The 20033-nt window shown below is 36.1% G+C and overlaps 1 protein-coding gene across 6 annotated transcripts in view; it reads right to left on the bottom strand.

Annotated features, from left to right (window-relative positions):
• Positions 1–294: 294 nt before the first annotated feature.
• Positions 295–20033, bottom strand: part of ttll5 (tubulin tyrosine ligase-like family, member 5) — a 51945-nt gene continuing 32206 nt past the window's right edge. For 3 of the 6 annotated variants that reach the window (XM_041275937.1, XM_041275940.1, XM_041275938.1), the window contains 4 exons: positions 12233–12419; positions 9276–9490; positions 6404–6486; positions 295–1189 (listed from right to left, as the gene is read on the bottom strand). In XM_041275937.1, the coding sequence (XP_041131871.1) occupies positions 1137–1189; positions 6404–6486; positions 9276–9490; positions 12233–12419 (538 nt within the window). In that variant the 3' untranslated portion in view covers positions 295–1136. Of the gene's footprint in view, positions 1190–6403; positions 6487–9275; positions 9491–12232; positions 12420–20033 lie in introns of those variants that run through there. The other 3 variants (XM_041275939.1, XM_041275941.1, XM_041275942.1) reach the window with 3 other exon arrangements.

Raw genomic sequence — 20033 nt, 5'->3', positions numbered from 1 at the left:
GCATGTTATGATGGATTAAATAAAGTGTTTAATACCACATGTGTTGCTAAGTAACTCAGAGTTAAAGATGTGAATATGTCCCATAGTTTCAGTCACAGTATTAATCTGTAGGGAAGTTAATACAATTGATACAATTCAACTGCACCTGTACAAAATACTGTGTTTATATTTTAAGTGTTTTATGTGTTTATTTTATATAGTATAAAAAGAGCTGTGATGTAATGCATTTAAAATATTTTTAATAACTTTTGATTTCTTTTTTTTTTATTGTGAAAAATAAAAAAAGTCTGCTAAAAACACACACACATTTACATTCATTATATAACATTACATGGTTAACATGAATATTACAAAAGAGGTCCATTTACAAATCTCTGTTCATTCTTTACAAAAAAAATACAAACTTGCATTTTATTTTAGATTAACAAACAAAACAATACATCTTCAAAAAACATCTTGATAATAGCTAAAACAAAATACTCAAATTGTAAGGTTTTTCAAAATTAAAGGTTTGTTCAACTTCAGTATATGATAATGATATGAGACTAACTCAGGACACTGAAAAATGGTACCCTAAATGATATAAATTTACTTTCAATGCAGAATGAATGGGCTGGATGTTTGTTATTTCTTTTACCCTAAAATGCATTTCTGGAATGGCGGCTGCCAAGGAACCATTAACAGCAGGAGTGCCTGGATAGTTTTGGATGGGCACAGTAAATTTCAACTGTGGGGAAAATAAAGGTTCACTTCACTGTTTAATCACAAAGAAATTGAAATTGTTTAATTACAAAAATCCTGAACTGGAAGTTATTTATCTTTTTGAATTATACTATTGTGCTGATTATTTTACTCCCTTGATGCAGTTTATGATTTCAGCTTGGCCTGGTTCATAATCCATCATTAGTAAAAGTAAATCAGTTTCCTCCCTTTGTTGATTACTGTATAACATGCCCAGTCAATGGTTCCAGCACCACATGTGATATCGTTCTGATCTATCTCATTACCAGAGCTGAATGGTTTCTCACTGATTAGAGAGATACGTATAGTCCTTGTTGGATGTCACAGGATTCGTGTCCCTCAGTCTTTCTACAAATATGATGTGTTGGGGCAGGGCAAGCACATGGACAGATCCTTCACCTGTTCTTCAGGGATGGATTGTGAATCATACGGTTATAAACAGACAGACCTATTAAAAAAATGAGACACAACATGTAAAAAAATGCTTGGGGGAAAACAGCAGCAAATTAAGTCAAGAAACTTTCCCAAAAGTGTGGTGCAAGCACTGAAGTTAGGAGAATTTCTAACTCTTAAAGAGTTCAAAATGACTAGGAACCATGAACTTAAAACTTCACTTAACTTTTACTTCCAGACACACATTTTTTGATTTGGGTCTTAGGTCTCATATATTTGAGTGTTCATCTTACTGAAAAATGACAAATGTATTATTTGAATATAAAAAACATTCAATTGCTTTTCTTTTCCCTTGGAGATCAAACTAAAAAAAGTACAGTGATACAGGAACCATGGTGTTAACATCCAAATCAAAGTATTTCATGTTTTCCTAGTTTGCAGCACACTGAACTGATGCCAAAAACTGATTTCACTAAAGCAAAGCTGAAGCCAGATAGTCTCAAGACATCAATTCACACTGTAAATTAATTAAATGTTTCAGTTTGTTGGCTTTTTGACTTGCCTGCAAAACTAATACTATAAACATTACTAAAACCTGGAACCCTTTTACTAAAGCATATGGAGTCTTGCAGTATTTGTGTTGACAGGTCTAATGAAACTTATGGAAAAAAATATACTTGACTTATAAAACACAGCTTAAGATTATGTATTGTATCAGTTTTAAAAAGTACGAACAGGTGGCATATACTGTACATTGTACTGTTATGTTATGCTTATGTTAAGAAGTGATTGCTCATACTCTTCAACCATAAAAGAAATGTTTTTTTCTTAATGGTCATTTATCATTTAAAACTGTCACACAGTTTCAATGAAAAAGCAGACTTAGTATTATTAAATCATCTTTATATTTGACACTTGTATTTATTTCAAATGGTACATTGATTTTCACATTTTGGGACAGACTTACTAAGATGTTACTTCAACACAAAGATTTGCGCCACTTTTTTCACAGTGAAATAAAACTGGTAATGATTCAGAATTTGAAAATAACAATGCAAGTGTGAGTAGGAGCCCTTGAATGAACTTTTAAAAGCTGCTTATGTGAAGTTCTGAAACATCAGCAGTTTCCTATTTCAACTGGAAAAAAGGGGAGCACATTATCCATCTACAGTTTTGTTATTTGTGAATGTTAGTTAAGTTATATATATATATATATATATATATATATATATATATATATATATATATATATATATATATATATATTTTTTTTTTTTTTTTTAAAGTAAAAAACCCATCTCACCACCACCACCAAGTAAGAACAAGTCGAGGCAGAATATTGGCCTATTTTCAAAGCATTTCCTCCATTTCTTAATTAACTCTTATTTAATTAATCATTAAATTGCATAGTGCACTGGTTTATGGAGTAAAAATGTGTATTTATAAATCAAGCAGGTACCAGCAGAAATGAACAGCTGGTCAGCAGCCCCCTCCACCCCCCCCGCAATGTCTCCTTGGCTCAGCTCCAAGAATCCAATAGAAAAGGAATTCCGAGTCCAATCGGGCTGCAGTGTTTGCGCTCTGAAACAGTATTCTCTTTCATTCCCTCTCTGCAGACACTGTTTATTTTGGTGCTCTTTACAGTGTGAGGGCTGACAGACCTGGAAAATGAAAACATCTCCCTGACTTCCAATCTGATGACATGACTTCTGGAAGCTTTTGGCTACTTCAATAAAATAATTAAAAAAAAAAAAAATAAAATAAAAAGGACAATAATCCTTTCCTTCATTTCATTCAAATAAATTGCTTTAATTCCATTTCTTAAAAACAATAAAAGGAAAATGTGACCAGATACGAAAGCAAAGAATGTTGGAGAGCTTTGAAAATTGAGGGTCTTGGTTTAGGAATAGTCTACTGTAGCACGGATCGCCAATGTGGAAATTAGACTAACGGAAGAATAAATTTGGCTGTGCTTTGTTTCATTTTAAAGTCTATAAAATGCAAGTCCACCTACCGTGATTCTAAATTTCAAACAAAAACACATTGTCGTTTTGTAAGACCATAGGGTCTATTCAATTGATTTGAACAGAGGTGGACCTAAATTCCACCACAGTTTAAAGACACAGTCCTTGTGAAGATTGAAATCAGCAACAATATAAAGATACCCCATCATTTAGATCAATTATATAAAACAGTGCTTTCATATTCTAGGATGCCGAATGTCTGTCTATGAGGAAGTGTCTGCATAAGTGAAAGTCCAGTGACTAAAGGGTTCCACACACCAGACACGAGACCCACGAATGTGTCGTACCACACACCGCACCACGACAAAAAGAAATACAAGACGTTCACACTGCCCGTGATAAGATGGGCGACACTGAACTGACACAGAAGTGACGTGAAAAAAATAGGATTGGTGTCTAAGTCTGCAATTTTGTCGCACGCCAGCTAGGGCACTGACCAATGAGGAACAGCTTTCCTTCCATGCCTTTAGTAAACAACGGTGGAAGAAAAAAATAATTCTTGCAGTATCAAAATACCCAGAGCTGTACAATAAAGGACAGAAAAATGATAAAGACACGGCAGTGAGGGAGAACACCTGGGAGTCCATTTCCAGGGAAATGGATATAGCTGGTGCGTATGATTTGTTTACCTTTACTGACTTAAGTATTCTGAAAAGCTATTATGTATTCTACAATTTTATTAGCAGTATAAAAGTACTAACATACATGTGATTTTTTTCCAGCTGATGATACAAAATCAGAGGAGAGTCGCCTATCACATCATGTCAAAACTAAAAATATATATTTGTGTGTTTTTTATTAGTATTTAATCGTTATGTTGATCGTTCATCTCTGGATGCTTTTCTTTAAATTAATCTGTGTTTGAATAAATACATAATCTTTACAATAAAACATGGTTATTATATATATAACACACAGTACCTATAGTAAGTATTCACCCCCCTTGGATGTTTTCAGTTTGTTGTGTTACAACCTGGAATCTTGATGCATTTAAACTGACTGTCAACTGTCAATTTGTTTTGACTGGGCCACTCTAGGACACTCACTTTCTTGTTTTTAAGCCACTCAAGTATTGCTTTGGCTGTGTGCTTGGGGTCATTGTCCTGCTGAAAGGTGAATCTCTGTCCCAGTCTTAGGTCTTTTGCAGACTGAAGCAGATTTTCCTCAGTGATTTGCCTATATTTAGCTGCATTCATTTTGCCCTCTACCCTGACAAGCTTCCCAGTGCCTGCCGATGAAAAGCATCCCCATAGCATGAAGCTGCTTTACAAGCTTATTTAGGAGTGTCATAGCAAAGGAGGTGAATATTAATCTAATGAAACTTTTCAGGTTTTTATTTTTAATTGATTTGTTTTTTCAACCCCCGCCCCCCAATTTTTTCACACACTGAAAGTGTTGAGTAGGTTGTGTAAATTACCATTTAAAAGCATCAAGATTTCAGGTTGTAACATAACAAACTGTGAAAACGTCCAGGGGGGTGAATACTTCCTATAGGCAATGTATGTATGTATGTATGTATATATAAAATCATTAGAGATGCGTGTGCATGCGCAACTCAGTTATTTGTAATATTGTATTGCAAAACCCAAACCTAATTTTAATACATTTGAACTCATTTTGTCTAATATAGGACACAGCGATAGTTGTTTTGATGCTACTGGTGTGAAAGGTAGCGTCGCAGCAAAAATGCAATTTCATCACTGGACAAATCGTATCGTGTCCGCTGTGTTGAGACCTTAAGTCTAAAAGCAGAGATCAGTTTACATGCTGTAAGTGTCACTGTTACCCATTACCCATTCCTGTCCTACTCTAGTATATAAGGCTTTACTGTTAAGTTCAAATACAGGTGTTTCTAATCATAACAAACATTACATTTAGTCAATGGACACTACTTAAAAAAGGAAAATGCTGATGAAGGAAATGTAGTAAGTGGCTGAGGTCCACTTTGAATTGGCTTTGCAGTTCAGTGAATTTATAGTGTGGTATAAACTCAATATGGTACAGCTGATGTCACGAATCGGATCTGTTGGTGTTGTATTGTGGCACACAGCACGATTGTCAAAGTTAACACTGCTCCTTATTTAATATACAACACTTGAATTAAAGCGGAGATGGGCACCACAGCTTAAATTTAAAGCATGTATCATAGCTAGTGCACTGTATCACTGCATGTAGCTAATATTATTATTATTATTATTATTATTATTATTATTATTATTATTATTATTATTATTAACAACAACAACAACAACAACAACTTTATGCAGTTTATCCAGGGGATAAGCCCAAAGCTGTTGCCTTGCATGTTATCTTTGAAGAAAACTATTCATGTACAATACTGTTTTGTTTTAACAGCTTGCAATACAGCTACTCCGAGCTATGTTGTTTGGAATTTAGTGAGATTTTCCAGAAATGCTTGTGAGCTAGATTTTGTGCAGTAAGTGTTAAAACTATTTTTTATAAAAGCTGACAGCCCCTCACATCTCACACATTTTAATGACAGCTGAGCCCAGCTACTATGTGGAAGAGAATTATAATGATGAATGCCTCCTGACAATTGATCAGAAAGAATGCTGTCTGTATGGATCTGCTACTACTCCCTGTCAAAACCAAAGAACCTGAATATACGATATAACTTTGAAGCAGTTCAGTTAAGCAAAACCATAGGGAACATTTTGGAGATTTTGGAGAAACCTGTACAGATTCCCTGATCAGACTAACAGATGTGCTGTGCAGTAAACTGCTTAATATCACCGTTAAAGCAATAACATCAAAAGGTCTTCTAGCCTTGTTTTATTCCAAAACCAAAACGGAAATAGTTGTGCAACTGTACAGTGGGAACAATATTCTACAAGCACCAGAACATTCATCTTCACATTTTAAATATACTGTGTGTGTTGCGCGTGTGTGTGTCTATATATATATATATATCAGTACTGGTAGTTATATAGAGTTTAAATAGCAAAACAACTCCACAACAAAATGGCATTCACTCACTGAACCTCACTGGATACATTGACACAATCTGCTTTTACACAGGTCTATTTAGCAAGTTAACACCTACAACAAAAGCGTGTAATGTGCACGGTCAGTGGAGGAAATGTGTCTGGATCACATTTTACTGTTTTATACAGTAGGGCAATCAAGAACAGTTACCTGTGTACGTAGAAAGATCCCTGCATTTACTCCACCCAGAGAATCAAGCTTTGTGAATAGGGCTCGTAATTTCATTATAACAAACTTACCCGAGTTTCCTGAGACCTGCTCATAGAGCACGTTGTGTGCATTGCTTGCATTGCTGTTTGTTAGGCCCTCTGAAGAAATCACTCTGAAAGTCAAAATACATTAAAAATCTTAAGATAAATGATTCATCGCTATGTTTTTATAAGCCATAAACACTGCACAAAGACTGTTTTATCATACTTTTCGGAATTATATTATAATAGTTTAGTGGGTATAGCCACTTTAAGGGTGGACACAACTTTTAAGTAGGATTTTAAATTGGCAGACAGTACATTTGCCAAAAGGGAGGATTTTTTTTTTTTGTAGCTTTTCAAATAAAGTTGTGATTGTGCTCGCCAACATACCAGCTCTGAAAGCCTTTGAAACTGCGTGTGTGGCACAGCCATGTTGGAACCACCTCTGAGGGCCTGCAGTCAGGGAGGGTCCTGGGGGTCTCGTGGTGCTATTTTCAGGATGTGGAAAGCAGAGCTCTCCCAGTAAATGTTTACTCATCGCTTTCAATGCTCTGAGCAGGCAGCAGGACACAGCGAGTGTGTGGGTCACTGTGGCACTGTGCATTTTCTCACAGGCATTCCTCCCACTGAGCTACTGTATAGTTCATTATTATACCAAGATCTCTTCTAGTTCCTTTCAGCTACGTCTCTATAACATTCCACCACTAAATAAGCTAAATAAGAATATATATATATATATATTCCACAATAAACAATTCCACAAATATTATATTTTAAATAATGTTGCATAAAACTATTAGAGCTAACTACCTACTGATGCACTGCAGCCCAGTTCTTGGTTTATAATGAACTAATTTATTACACCTCTCTTCGATTTATGAAGACTGTTATTTATATCTACTGGAGGGTTTCCACGAAGGGTTCATACTCCTCATTATCAAGAAAGTCAAACCTGTAGCCTGCAAGATCTTATTTAATGTTACACATTTATAAAAAGAACCAGTCAGCTAAGAAGGCTTTAAAATGGGTCACCTCAGCCCTCAACATAGATTCAACCCCTGCCAAGACTTCTGTAGTTTAGCGATTCAGCTTGGCCTGCTTTACAGAAGCAAAAAAAAACAACAAAAGGTTCTTTCACTCTAACCTGACATTAAAAGGGATCACTATTCAAACAGCTCATGGATTAGCACTGAACTCTTTTCGTGCTAACACTGAACTCATCTCTGAGGTTTGGTTTAAATTACATTCTTGGAATTTTTTTAATTTTTTTTTCCAAACCACTGTGTGCACCATTTACAAGGAGTGATTAAGACTACATCGACATACATTGTGATACGAAATGATACGAGAAAGCATTTTACCTTAATCATTACATACAGCAGAGAAAACACAGTACTTTCCCATTCATCAACTACAAACAACAGCTGAACTTTCTTTATACATCTTTTTTTTTATAATTTTATTTGGTTCCCTGACATAAAAGTAATTAAAAAGAAAAAGCTGAAAAATACTGTCTTCATTGTCAAACTGTCTTCGTCAGGAGGTATTTAATCATTATTCAAATACCAAAGCCAGATTCCTACAGACATAACTTCATTCATAAAATATTAAGTGAGACAAGACTATCTAAACCATTTCTCTGTCCTAATTCGGACAAACTCCAGCCAACACCAGAACAAATCAGTTTTTAATTTTCTATTTATGCTTTAGAACTGGAAAGCAAAACAGACATCCACCCTAAAGTATTTTCACTGGTCAATCTCTAACGACCAAATAAAATACAAAAGGTTTTAAATACTGTCATTGCTGGCAACAGAGTGCAATCTCTTACAACAGGCAACAATGTTTTATGATGCATTAGCAGGTCCAGTCAAGCTGGCCCGACAAAGACGATCACATCTTTGGCTTGATTAAGAGAGGAATGAGATCATTGAGCCCAACATCTAATTCAGAGCCTTTCACTTTGCCAATAGTTCCAAACGACTTAAGTTTTTCTTTATTTTTACATGCTTTACCTGAATTTGGAAATCCTTTTCTAAGCCTTAGACTCAGTCAAAGCCAACTATTAAAGAAATACTCCTACCGCTTATGTTTTACAGCACTCATAAATTTAAATTGTATTTTTTGTTTCAAAAGGGGAAGCTATTTAAGTACTGCTGTTTGAAGAATGTAATGTTATTGTAAACAGCTTTTATTATAGTTATAAATTAATACTCCAAAGCAGCACTGCATAACAGGAAAAAATTAAGGTGTAGAGGAGAAATAAAGAATGCCACCCAGGTTTGATGTAAAGTGTAAAGGAAATTATTCCCAGAAGGATGTTTAAAACGTTTCACAGAAACTACTTTCACAATGAGGCTTTATTGTGTCCCTTGGACAGTATTTCTTTATTTCTGAAGAAATCTTGGCCTTTTCATTTCTGTCAGTGCATTTTTGGTCCGAAGGTTTCCGTTTTTCCCACACTCTCCCCTGTCACACAGCACTAACCACAAAAATGCAGGACAGTTGAGTCTGTGAGTGGGCCTGGAATTCCACATGGGGAGGGCAAACATGCACTCTGCCAGAACACAGAGAACGGCATACACTTCACCTAACTACCTACTTAACTCTTCGCTTGCCTTATAATCTCATTACTGCAGGAGAGTATGGCCTTGCAAATTACTTCTGTATATCTGTATCCTTCATGCTATATGTATATGTATGTATGTATGTATGTATGTATGTATGTATGTATTCACCTACTCATGCTGAAGTTGTTTTCATTCTGCTTGTAAAAGGTCTCAAATATAGACGGGCCCACTTCATTTCCTTATACATGTTAATATAGACCACAAAAAGTCACTGGATCCACAGTTGACAGTCAGTTCAGGGAGACCTCCAGTAAGATGCTGAGATTAGGACCAAAAGCATTAATACATACTTGTTTATACGCTGGGTTGCTACTTTTCTCATTACAGCTTGTCTGTTGGTTGGGGGTGGTTTTGGTGCGAGGAGGCTGGTGTTCTGGAATGCCTTTGGTCTCAGAGGATTAGCTGAAAGCTGGAGACTAGTCCTGTTGGTCACAGGTCGCTGGCTGGAAGAGCTGACTGGTCCTGACCATGGGACAGCCGATGGAGGCTGCTCTGCAAGGATGGCCTGTGTAAAAAAAAAAAAAACTTATGAAAAAATATACAATTTTCAGTCATTGTACGATTGCTCCAGGTGTTATTCTTTGGGCAGGTAATGTATTCTGTGGGCCACAATACATTTAGACAGGTTACCTGTACTGGGGGCAGCACATCCAATCATCCAAAGGTTTTAAGAAACTGGTGTTAATGTGTTCTGGTCAAGTCAAACAATCCCAAACATTGTACGTCCTATTTAATTAAAACAAGTGAATTCAATATTTTGCAATTGTTTTGCAATTTGCCTGTTACTGTACATTCAAAATATATCCTTGGTCTTTCAAAAATCTAACCTATTACTGAGTGGATTGCTTGATTCATCTTGACATCAGAGATTTTATACAGTCATGTAAACTCTGGATAACCTCTTTAAATGTAGTGCAAAGCTGCTGTAGAAAAGTCCTCGCAAAGGCAAAGGCTTTTGAATAAGCAAGAGGGAAGAAAAGATCAATCTAATGGAAGCACCCACTTGCCTTGATGAAAGACTTTATTTTGGAACTATTTTTTTCACTCAATTTATTATTTCCCAGAACAAGTTTCAAAAGCACAGCAGCGTGGCAAGAAATATTTTGAAACAATTTAATGTGCTGATAAATGAAATGCTAGTTTTATTAGTCAGAACGTTGTAGTTCTATAGTAGTTTAACAGGGCCAGGAAGGGCACCTTTCTTTCCCTGCCAGGTGGCCAGACGCCAGCTCTTGTGGAGGAGCCTCACAGTCTGAACCCGTTAAATGGAACACGGACCAGAACACCAGGAGAGGAAACTGAAGAAAGACGAAAGTGTTCCTAACAGCACATTTGCTAACAGGATCTAGGCAGAAGTTTAGTTAATAATTGTCATAAATGTCAGTAAAATTAGGTAATTAAACAGCATTGCAGGATTAAAATCTAGCTACTTAGGATAAAAGCATTGGTGTCAATGTAATTGAACTTAATATAATTTTCTACAAAATAATCAGATTTGTCAGCCCACCCCTCCCCCCCTTCCTTAGACACCACACAATAAAAAGCAACCTAAATCTGTGTGCAACTATTAAACTTCTACCACTTCGCTTGGCTTCCATAGCAACTAACCAAAATTTCTGCTAGTTCTTTTCTATTAAGCATCTGTAAACAGCTGTTCATTCTAGCAGAAGCCTACTTTGTTTGTATCCATTTTTCTCAATGACTTAATAAATAATAAATTCAGGAATCTGCCTCTTAATTGACCCCACAGAGTCAAACTTTGTTTTTCTCCAAGGCAAATCATGACTATAAGAGGTGGGGCTGAAGATGACACATGCTCCACTGAGGTTAGTGCAAGCCAGTTTACTCTGCTATCAAGAAGCCAGCTGCGCATCTGGCAGAAAATCATCAGGATAAGATCCCTGTTTTCAAATCCTCTGAGGAAACCACTAATTTCACTGCACAGAATGACCCTCTGGTTCATTATTACTGAATTCACAAAACTAAGCATGAGGCCAGTGTCAAATATGAAAAGGAGTGAGCTTGTAATTATCATGCATCTAAAATATTTTCATATACCACTTAATTGCATGTATCAGAGTTAATTATTTGATTGATAATGCATGGAAATAATAAATGTATTTCTAGCAAGTTACATATTAGATCCATCATATATACAGATGACTGCAAAAAGTATATCTACGAGTTTATGAATATAGCCTCTTATCCGGTTCCAATTAGCATATAGAAAGCTGCCAGGTTTTTATTCCTGAACACGAAGAAGGCTGGGTTCATTATTGCCTGAAGTAGAGAACACAGTATGCCTCTGAATAAGTATTCTGGAGTTTAACAGTTTAGTTTTCCACATCAGTTGTTTATACAAATTTGATTTCCAGCCATGTACATCAAAGCCATGCAAGAAAGCCTTTGGATTTGATGTTTGCTTTTCGGCTAGGCAAAGTGAATTAATTTATTTCAATAATATTCTTCTTTGAATTGCTTAAATCATTTTTGACAACCTGTATACAAGGTCATGGCTCTTCTTTAATGATGTATATGTGGCTGTCAATACAAAGGATGCACTTTTTAACCATATTAAGAGCAGTGTATTAGCAATGTTTTTTCTTTCTTTGAAATGAATGTGTTTGTGCTCCTTGAGCATTACCCTGGTTCCAAATGGCTGAATGTATGATCTGAAATACTCTACTGATTTTAAGTTCTTTCTGAACCGCTGAACTCTGTTGGAGTTTGGGGGGGCAGGGTGGGGGTTTAACAAGGGATCACTTTCACAGAAACTACTGCGTAATCATTCAGTCCTGAGCCAAAAACAACATCACCTCACTAACATTAATCAGAGCAAAGCTCAGCTGAAATACTGACATCATAACAAGTGCATTTAAAAAAATAACCAATCAGGTCTTTATTCATTTTAAACCTGATATATACCCTAGTGTAAACCAAGTAGAATAGTAGCACTAAGTAAAAAAAAAAGTATACTATAATATACTGTTCTTGTAACCAAATAAACATTATATTGGATTTTAAAATCGAACTGACAAATCTAAGTAAAACTCTGTACAACACTTTGCAACATTGCATCTGAAAAATCTAATAAGTAACCAACAACAGAATTAAACACTTCCTGCGCAGTAAACAACAATCATTTACTATTCATGATCTGTGCAACGTTGGCCTTTGAAAATTCAATTTTTCACCTGGGCGCTTTTACATTCTTGAAAGTAATGAGAGTGTGTAGAGATTTCATTACCCTGTGCCTTGCCTTGCTTTGGTCCAGCAGTTGCCTCGACTGCAGTTTCTGTCGCTGAAGCTGCTGTATGGCGAACTGAAGCTGGTAGCTCCCAGAAGTGGGTTGGTACCTGTGCTGCGGAGTCACTCCAGTGACCATGTTATATGCGTTTTCCGCTTCTCCTTCCCATGCATCTACTTTTAGGGCCCTTTCAAAAAGATAAATGAGGGGGTCAGTGAGGGGGAATACATATATAGAATAAATTCAATTAGGTTTCTAAAAAATAAAAAATAAATAAAAAAAGGATCTCCTAAACTGTTTTTAATGAATGTTCATGGTCCTTTAAAATGAATACATGTTTAACGGCAGTTGTGCTTTTGCCATATTTTTGTAAAAAGCGATTGTTTTTTGTCTTATAGGGTAAATATTGGATTATGCCATAGTCATGTAAAAAAAAAACTCATACACCAAACCCCAAAAATGTTGATTCTCCCAAAATCCTAGCTTAAGAAGCTGGTTTACTCTGGCATAAGACCATCCTCTAATTGTCTAGATAAAATTTAAAAAAAGCTAATATTAGAATCAGTCTTAAAGAATTAAGCGTATTGCTTTCTTAGCTACACCGCAGAATACATTTCAGTCATTCTTGTATGCATAGTTTCACAACTACAATGAATGAACACTAAAATATCATGTTATGACAAAGTCTATCCTCCAAATACATCACATTAAAGATCAAAGGAAAAAACACACCATTTTACAGGAGAGAGAGAGAATGTGTTTAGGAAAAAAGGTCCATTAGACAACATCACCCAGCAGCCGCGGCGTGTGTGTGTGTGTGTGCGATTCAGTAACGGTGAGAATGTGTTTAGACTGCACTGCCCGATTTCTGATTCTACTACAGTATATAACACAAAGATCTGGAGTCACAAGTGCTGTTTTGTAATTATGTAATAGAATAAAAAAAAACTGTGTTTAATTCTATTGCAACGTCACCAGTATCCTCAAAATTACATAATTTTACATAATTTTGTTGTCTCCAAGCTCTCAAATAATAGATTTATCTGTTTCATATAGAGAATGTATACAGAAGTAGAAAGAGAAATATAAAAATGCACTTTTACCTACAGTGCATACTTATTTTGTTCTACTGCACATTGCTCAATTCTCTTCCATTAAGTTTTTTTTGTATATGTAATTTCAGTACTGTCTCATACAGCTAGGCACCATATGGTAGGAGTTGTTAACACCTCAATTAATAATCAATGTGACAGTTGCCAGCACCCCACAGGCTGACCCAACACTTCACACTTTGCACAAATTATGGTCAGATGGATTCTCAAGTTTTCTTTAAGAAATCCTGAGCCCAGCACTTTCTGCCTTCAATGTCTCTGTATGTGGAAGAGATAACCAATACCCCAAAATATGGGACCACTTGACCAGAGAGGTCTTCCTTGAAGGTTTAGCAGTCATTTTCATGCAGATTTCTTTAATGTAGGGATTCTAGTCCGCAAGGTACCCCTAACAGTTAAGTTTTTCTCTTTCAAACAGCACCCTGCCTTTATATTTTTTTTACATTTAAAGTCTTCAGTAACAAAATGTTTTGTTTTTTTTTGTTTGTTTTTTACTTCAGTTACCACATTTTGGTCTGCCGAGAAGTTTGGACTTCAGATTCTGCATAGGGAATTCTACATTTATAAATGGACATTATGAATAGGCAGAAAAATGATACCTGCTAAACTTTTGATATGTTGTTTGAAAAGCAAACACTGTTCAGGTTACTGATGAATATATCTTTGTCATGCTTCAAACCTGTGGTTAGGGGAGTCGCCAGTAAGGAACAAATTACCAGCAGAACAAGCTGATCAATTTCTATTATTAAGAAACAAAAAGACGACATTATCGTGGTAGATATCTGAAATAAAATATTTACTGAAGCCTTTATGTCTAATGATGGATGTAGTTTCAATGCTTAGACTATGCTTTCTTTTTAGAATTTGTTTATAAAGCTCTTGTTGGATTTTCTTTCCTTGGCACCCTGGGAGCATTACGACTGAAATACTAAACTAAACTACCAACCACCTCCCAAGGTAGGCAATATGAGGTATAATACATGATTTATATGAATGAGACAAGTAGATTAATCCTTCTGTTTAATGCAATAAACCTGCTTAGGTAAAATAACCAGGAACAGTCTAAATTACTAAAATTAATAAAAGAATGAATACAAATAAAAAAAAGCTTTTACTCATTTAATGTTATTTTCAAAATCATTTTTTCTAAATAAAATCAAGTGGTATATTTTTCAAAAATCCTAAAGAAGCCAACAACAGTCTAGAACAGTTTCATGAATATCAAACTGTATTCATAAAACAAATATGGATTAAAAAAAAAAAAAAAAAAAAAAAACTTTAATAACTCATGAGTTAAAGCTTTGTTATTGCAAGTTAAAATGTCTAAGCAATGAGGAATGAACTCAGATAATCCCGTGAACGTATGCAGGCATGACGAGGGCTGTCATATTGAACACAGTGTAAACATACTGAATAATACGCTATATGATATTGCCACTTTGTATATTGCATTCCCCTGCACTTTCCTGTCTTTGAGCAAGTTTATAGCATTTTAAAAAGGGAGGCAGCTGAAAATCAGTAATATAAAATGGCACGAACACTCAGCTACTGTGTTTTTTCTGCAGCTCACAGCAAATTCAATATGGAAAGACTTTACATTTTTAACACCACCTATTTATTTTTGTTCCCAGTGACGGCACAGACAAGTGTATAAAACGTAGAATGTACTATACTGTCAATAAAAATCTAAAGTACTTGGCCATTACTGCATGCCAGCAGTGAGCCAGTGGAAATTTGCTGAATAGAAAAAGGCAGAATTTAGTTGCTCATTTCAGGTATGCATGATTAACCAGACCTGGAAAGGAAGAGGTTAACCCAAATCGGAACTAGAACTGCTGTCACCGTAGTGTCTCTGTCCACTCAGTAACACATCTGCATTATCATGGGACTGGAATTACTTCAGTTTAAACTTCAGGGAATGCCTGGTGCAAAGGACCACATCTGGTTCAGATTAAGGTGAATAAAAACCTTTTTATTAAAAAGGAGGACATCAAACAAAAAAAAATTCCTTTCCTTTCTTTTTTCCGTTCTAGTTTGAATTTTTTTTATTTATTTTTTTTCAGCTGAGCTGGGAATGCAGGATCCTAAAAACTGTTAGGAGGTCCTTTATGTTGATATATAAACAACAAAAAATAAGCTTGCTTTACTTTTTAAAGGATTAGGCACAGATTATCTACAGTACAATAAATAAAGCCTTGGGTTATGAGACTTAAAAGTCCTATATAATTGGTGACAGATACAACTATATGGTGTTTATTTTTTTTATTGCATTTCCTTAATTCAGGAACAATTTCATTAATAAAAATTAAAAAAAAACAGCCACGTTACTATTCCAATATACCGCCACATGTTTTTAAAAACAGATGTTGGTCTGATCTATGTATCCAATATTCTATACAGAAATTCATAGAGAGCTACGTATTGCACTTAACAAGCAATTTTACGATTGGTAAGAGGTGTGCTGCAGTATTTTAATCAAATTAAATTATATCTATACATTTACTGAATGGGATCTGTAAAGCCTAATTGCGTGCATATGTATTCACCCCCTTTGCTATTAAGCCTCTAAATAAGATCTGGTGCAACCAATTACCTTCAGAAGTCACATAATTAGTTAAATAAAGTCCATCTGTGTGCAATCTAAGTGTCACATGATCTTAGTATATATACACCTGTCATGAATGGACCCAGAGTCTGCAACACCACTAAGCAAGCGGCACCACCAAGCAAGCGGCACCATGAAGACCAAGGAGCTCTCCAAACAGGTCAGGGACAAAGTTGTGGAGAAGTACAGATCAGGGTTGGGTTATAAAAAAATATCCGAAACTTTGAACATCCCACGGAGCACCATTAAAGACATTATTAAAAAATGGAAAGAATATGGCATCACAACAAACCTGGCGAGAGGGCCGCCCACCAAAACTCACGGACCAGGCAAGGAGGGCATTAATCAGAGAGGCAACAAAGAGACCAAAAATAACGCTGAAGGAGATGCAAAGCTCCACAGTGGAAAATGGAGTATCTGTCCATAGGACCACTTTAAGCCGTACACTCCACAGAGCTGGGCTTTATGGAAGAGTGGCCAGAAAAAAGCCATTGCTTAAAGAAAAAAATAAGCAAACACGTTTGGTGTTCGCCAAAAGGCATGTGGGAGACTCCTCAAACATATGGGAGAAGGTACTCTGGTCAGATGAGACTAAAATTGAGCTTTTTGGCCATCAAGGAAAACGCTATGTCTGGCGCAAACCCAACACCTCTCATCACCCCGAGAACACCATCCCCACAGTGAAGCATGGTGGTGGCAGCATCATGCTGTGGGGATGTTTTTCATCGGCAGGGACTGGGAAACTGGTCAGAATTGAAGGAATGATGGATGGCGCTAAATACAGGGAAATTCTTGAGGGAAACCTGTTTCAGCCTTCCAGAGATTTGAGACCGGGACGGAGGTTCACCTTCCACCAGGACAATGACCCTAAGCATACTGCTAAAGCAACACTCGAGTGGTTTAAGGGGAAACATTTAAATGTCTTGGAATGGCCTAGTCAAAGCCCAGACCTCAATCCAATTGAGAATCTGTGGTATGACTTAAAGATTGCTGTACATCAGCAGAACCCATCCAACTTGAAGGCGCTGGAGCAGTTTTGCCTTGAAGAATGGGCAAAAATCCCAGTGGCTAGATGTGCCAAGCTTCTAGATACATACCCCAAGAGACTTGCAGCTGTAATTGCTGCAAAAGGTGGCTCTACAAAGTATTGACTTTGGGGGGGGTGAATACTTATGCACGCTCAAGTTTTCTGTTTTTTTGTCTCATTTCTTGTTTGTTTCACAATAAAAAATATTTTGCATCTTCAAAGTGGTAGGCATGTTGTGTAAATCAAATGATACAAACCCCCAAAAAATCTATTTTAATTCCTGGTTGTAAGGCAACAAAATAGGAAAAATACCAAGGGGGGTCAATACTTTCGCAAGCCACTGTATTTATCGCCTTCTTAGTAATATGAAAAGATCTAAAGGCATTGTGGAGTGGCCTTCAAATTCAAACCCCCCGCCCCCCCCAGTTTGCGTTTTGGTTATTAAAATGCGAGGAGCAAATCCGCTGTTTTGCAAGCTGTGTTTTTCCCTCAGAAGTGCGTCTCTGCAAATCTCTTACTGTGCTAAGATTTTATTCAATTGTCTGTTTTTATAAATTCCCCTCTGCTCTCTGCGGATTATATGAAAAGCTGAGTGTAGAAACAGTTTCCAAACCGCTGAGGCAGCATACCTGGCAGATACTGAAAACAGAACTTCAAAAGGGATCATTTCTCTTTGAAACCCATCATGCTACACCCCTGTGGTTTCCTTAAAGAGCCGGTACACTTAACGGTTTCAGTATGTTTGGCAGACACACCTCAACCCCAGTGCAGGGACTCAGGGAATTGTATATTAAAGAAACAGTAACAATTTAAAATAAGTAGTATTACTACACCATTGAAAAAAAGAATACCATGTTTTTTTGTTTTTATTCTGTTTTTTTACCTACTTTACATGAAGATGTACAAGACTGGTAATGATTCTGCATAACCAATACAATGAATATTACTTGCTTTGCTTTTCTCTTGGAGAGTACATGGTAGACCAAGAGCGTGGTTGCAAAGCTGCAGAAAGATTCCTAGAGAGTTGCTGATGTGTGTATTTTGTTCAGCATTTTATATTGGTATTTATGGCTTTTTTTCAGCATTCTTCTTTATTAATTAAATTTTCTCTTGTTTTAACACATTCCTTCCCTATCACACAAAACCTCCAGCAGTGGAATTCTTTGTTCATAAGTACATTACCCAGGCTATTACTTACAATCTAATAAGGTGCATTACCTACAACATGCAGAGCACAGTGTAGTGGTATTCTGGTAAGGATGGAACAAGCAAGATAAGTATTGTGCATTATAGACTGGAACCTACTATCCTATTTATACCACAAGAAATACATGTGAAATCTCCTGCACGGTTCACCAGGAAGCCATTCAGCATCGTTTCTCTCAAACCCATACCTAGCTAGCTTTCTCCTTTTACTATTGTACAGCTTTCTGTAACAGTGTTAAACTGAGTGGAGCAGGAAGGTTACACAGTTTACAGCACGGCACATCTTTCAGGAAGCAACCATGAGGTCCAAGTGAGTCACACAGATCTGTTTCTTTCATTTTAATGATAATGAACTTCATTGTCTATAAAGTTTCCCCATTTTCCATGCTGGAATATTTATTAAAAAATTAACTTCTCTAGTAAAACTCTTTTTCTGGAAATAAAAACATTTTAAAAAGAGAAAAAAGCCAGACATTCCAGGAATTCCCTGACAGTTCCATACATAAGGAAGGGCTGGACTGGAAAAACACAGAATCTAAGATCTGGGCCAAACTGTCTGAGACACTGTCACTCATATGTCTCTGTAAAAATAGAGATCTCCCACACACACTTAACCCTCCACCAGTGTTTTGGAATCATAACTGTTTGGTTATCAATACATCTGAGAGAAATTATCATACTAAAAAATCACCAGATTTATAAATATAGAATGAATTTAATTCTAATTTCTCTTTAGATGGATGATACTGAGCCATTAACCATTATGATAAAAGGAAAGCTGAGGAAAATTATTCATGAGACTGCTTGCTAAGCAAAGAACCTACATTGTGGGTCGTAAGTATATTTTACAACAATTGCTACACTTTATATGGTCAAACAGTTCCAAGCTTAAACAATTATACACTTAAATCTAAAATCCTTTATCACACTAGACAGCCATACTTGTTATGACCAGTACTGTATGTATTATCACAAACAGCACATCTCCTTAACATAGTGTAGCAGTAAGTTCACTACCAATCTTACTGTTAGAAAAAATGTCCAGTTACAAGTTAAGCCTATTTAAAGTAGAACTGTCTACAAGTCTATAGGTTTTGGTGTGTGTGACATTATGACAATGCAGCTGTTTCCACATGTGTTCCATTAAACTGTTAGTTTATGGTCTTTGGGTATGAAACCAAAAGGAAATGTCCAATAAAACCAGTCTTCATTGAAAGTGTGATTGCTGTGGGATAGTTATCAGGAGAGCATTTCATTTATTTTCTCTCAGCAGACACAACCAGCTTATTAAAATGGTGTGATTCAAGGGCGAGTTTTACAAAAGCTTCATGGCTGGATGTGGAAAAGAAGTGTCATTTCGTGTTTTGTTGTTTGTTTTTGTTTTTTGTGTTTTTTTTTACAGAACATTACACCACCATAATAGCCCTATAACAATCCAGTTACTGTAATTGTTACAAGATATTATGGGACTGGAATTAAAATTATAATAGTTTTATGTAGGATACAGTCAACTAACAGAGATCTCTTTTTATAAAGGTTGAGTATAATGTTTTTTTATTCACTGTAATAAATGGCCAAGTTCTAAAAGGAAAAGGCCAGTATATTAGGTATGCATGCTCATACCATTAATTTAATACACACACCACACCCAAAAGGAAAACATGTACTTGTTATATGTTACCCTTTCAACATTCAGGTATTACACTTACACTGCTCTTCTCAATTCAGTATAACAGTCTAACATTCTACAGATTCCAGTCTCTTTTTGGTGAAGAATGGCTATTTGCTTTGGCAGTTAACATTGCTTAGAATGAATCTGCACCACTTAATGGAGGAAAATACCATCCTATA

The sequence above is a fragment of the Polyodon spathula genome, chromosome 17 (assembly GCF_017654505.1).
Source record: "Polyodon spathula isolate WHYD16114869_AA chromosome 17, ASM1765450v1, whole genome shotgun sequence".
NCBI lineage: Eukaryota > Metazoa > Chordata > Actinopteri > Acipenseriformes > Polyodontidae > Polyodon > Polyodon spathula.
Note: the sequence above shows the minus strand (reverse complement) of the source record. Positions and strands in the feature narration are given on the sequence as shown.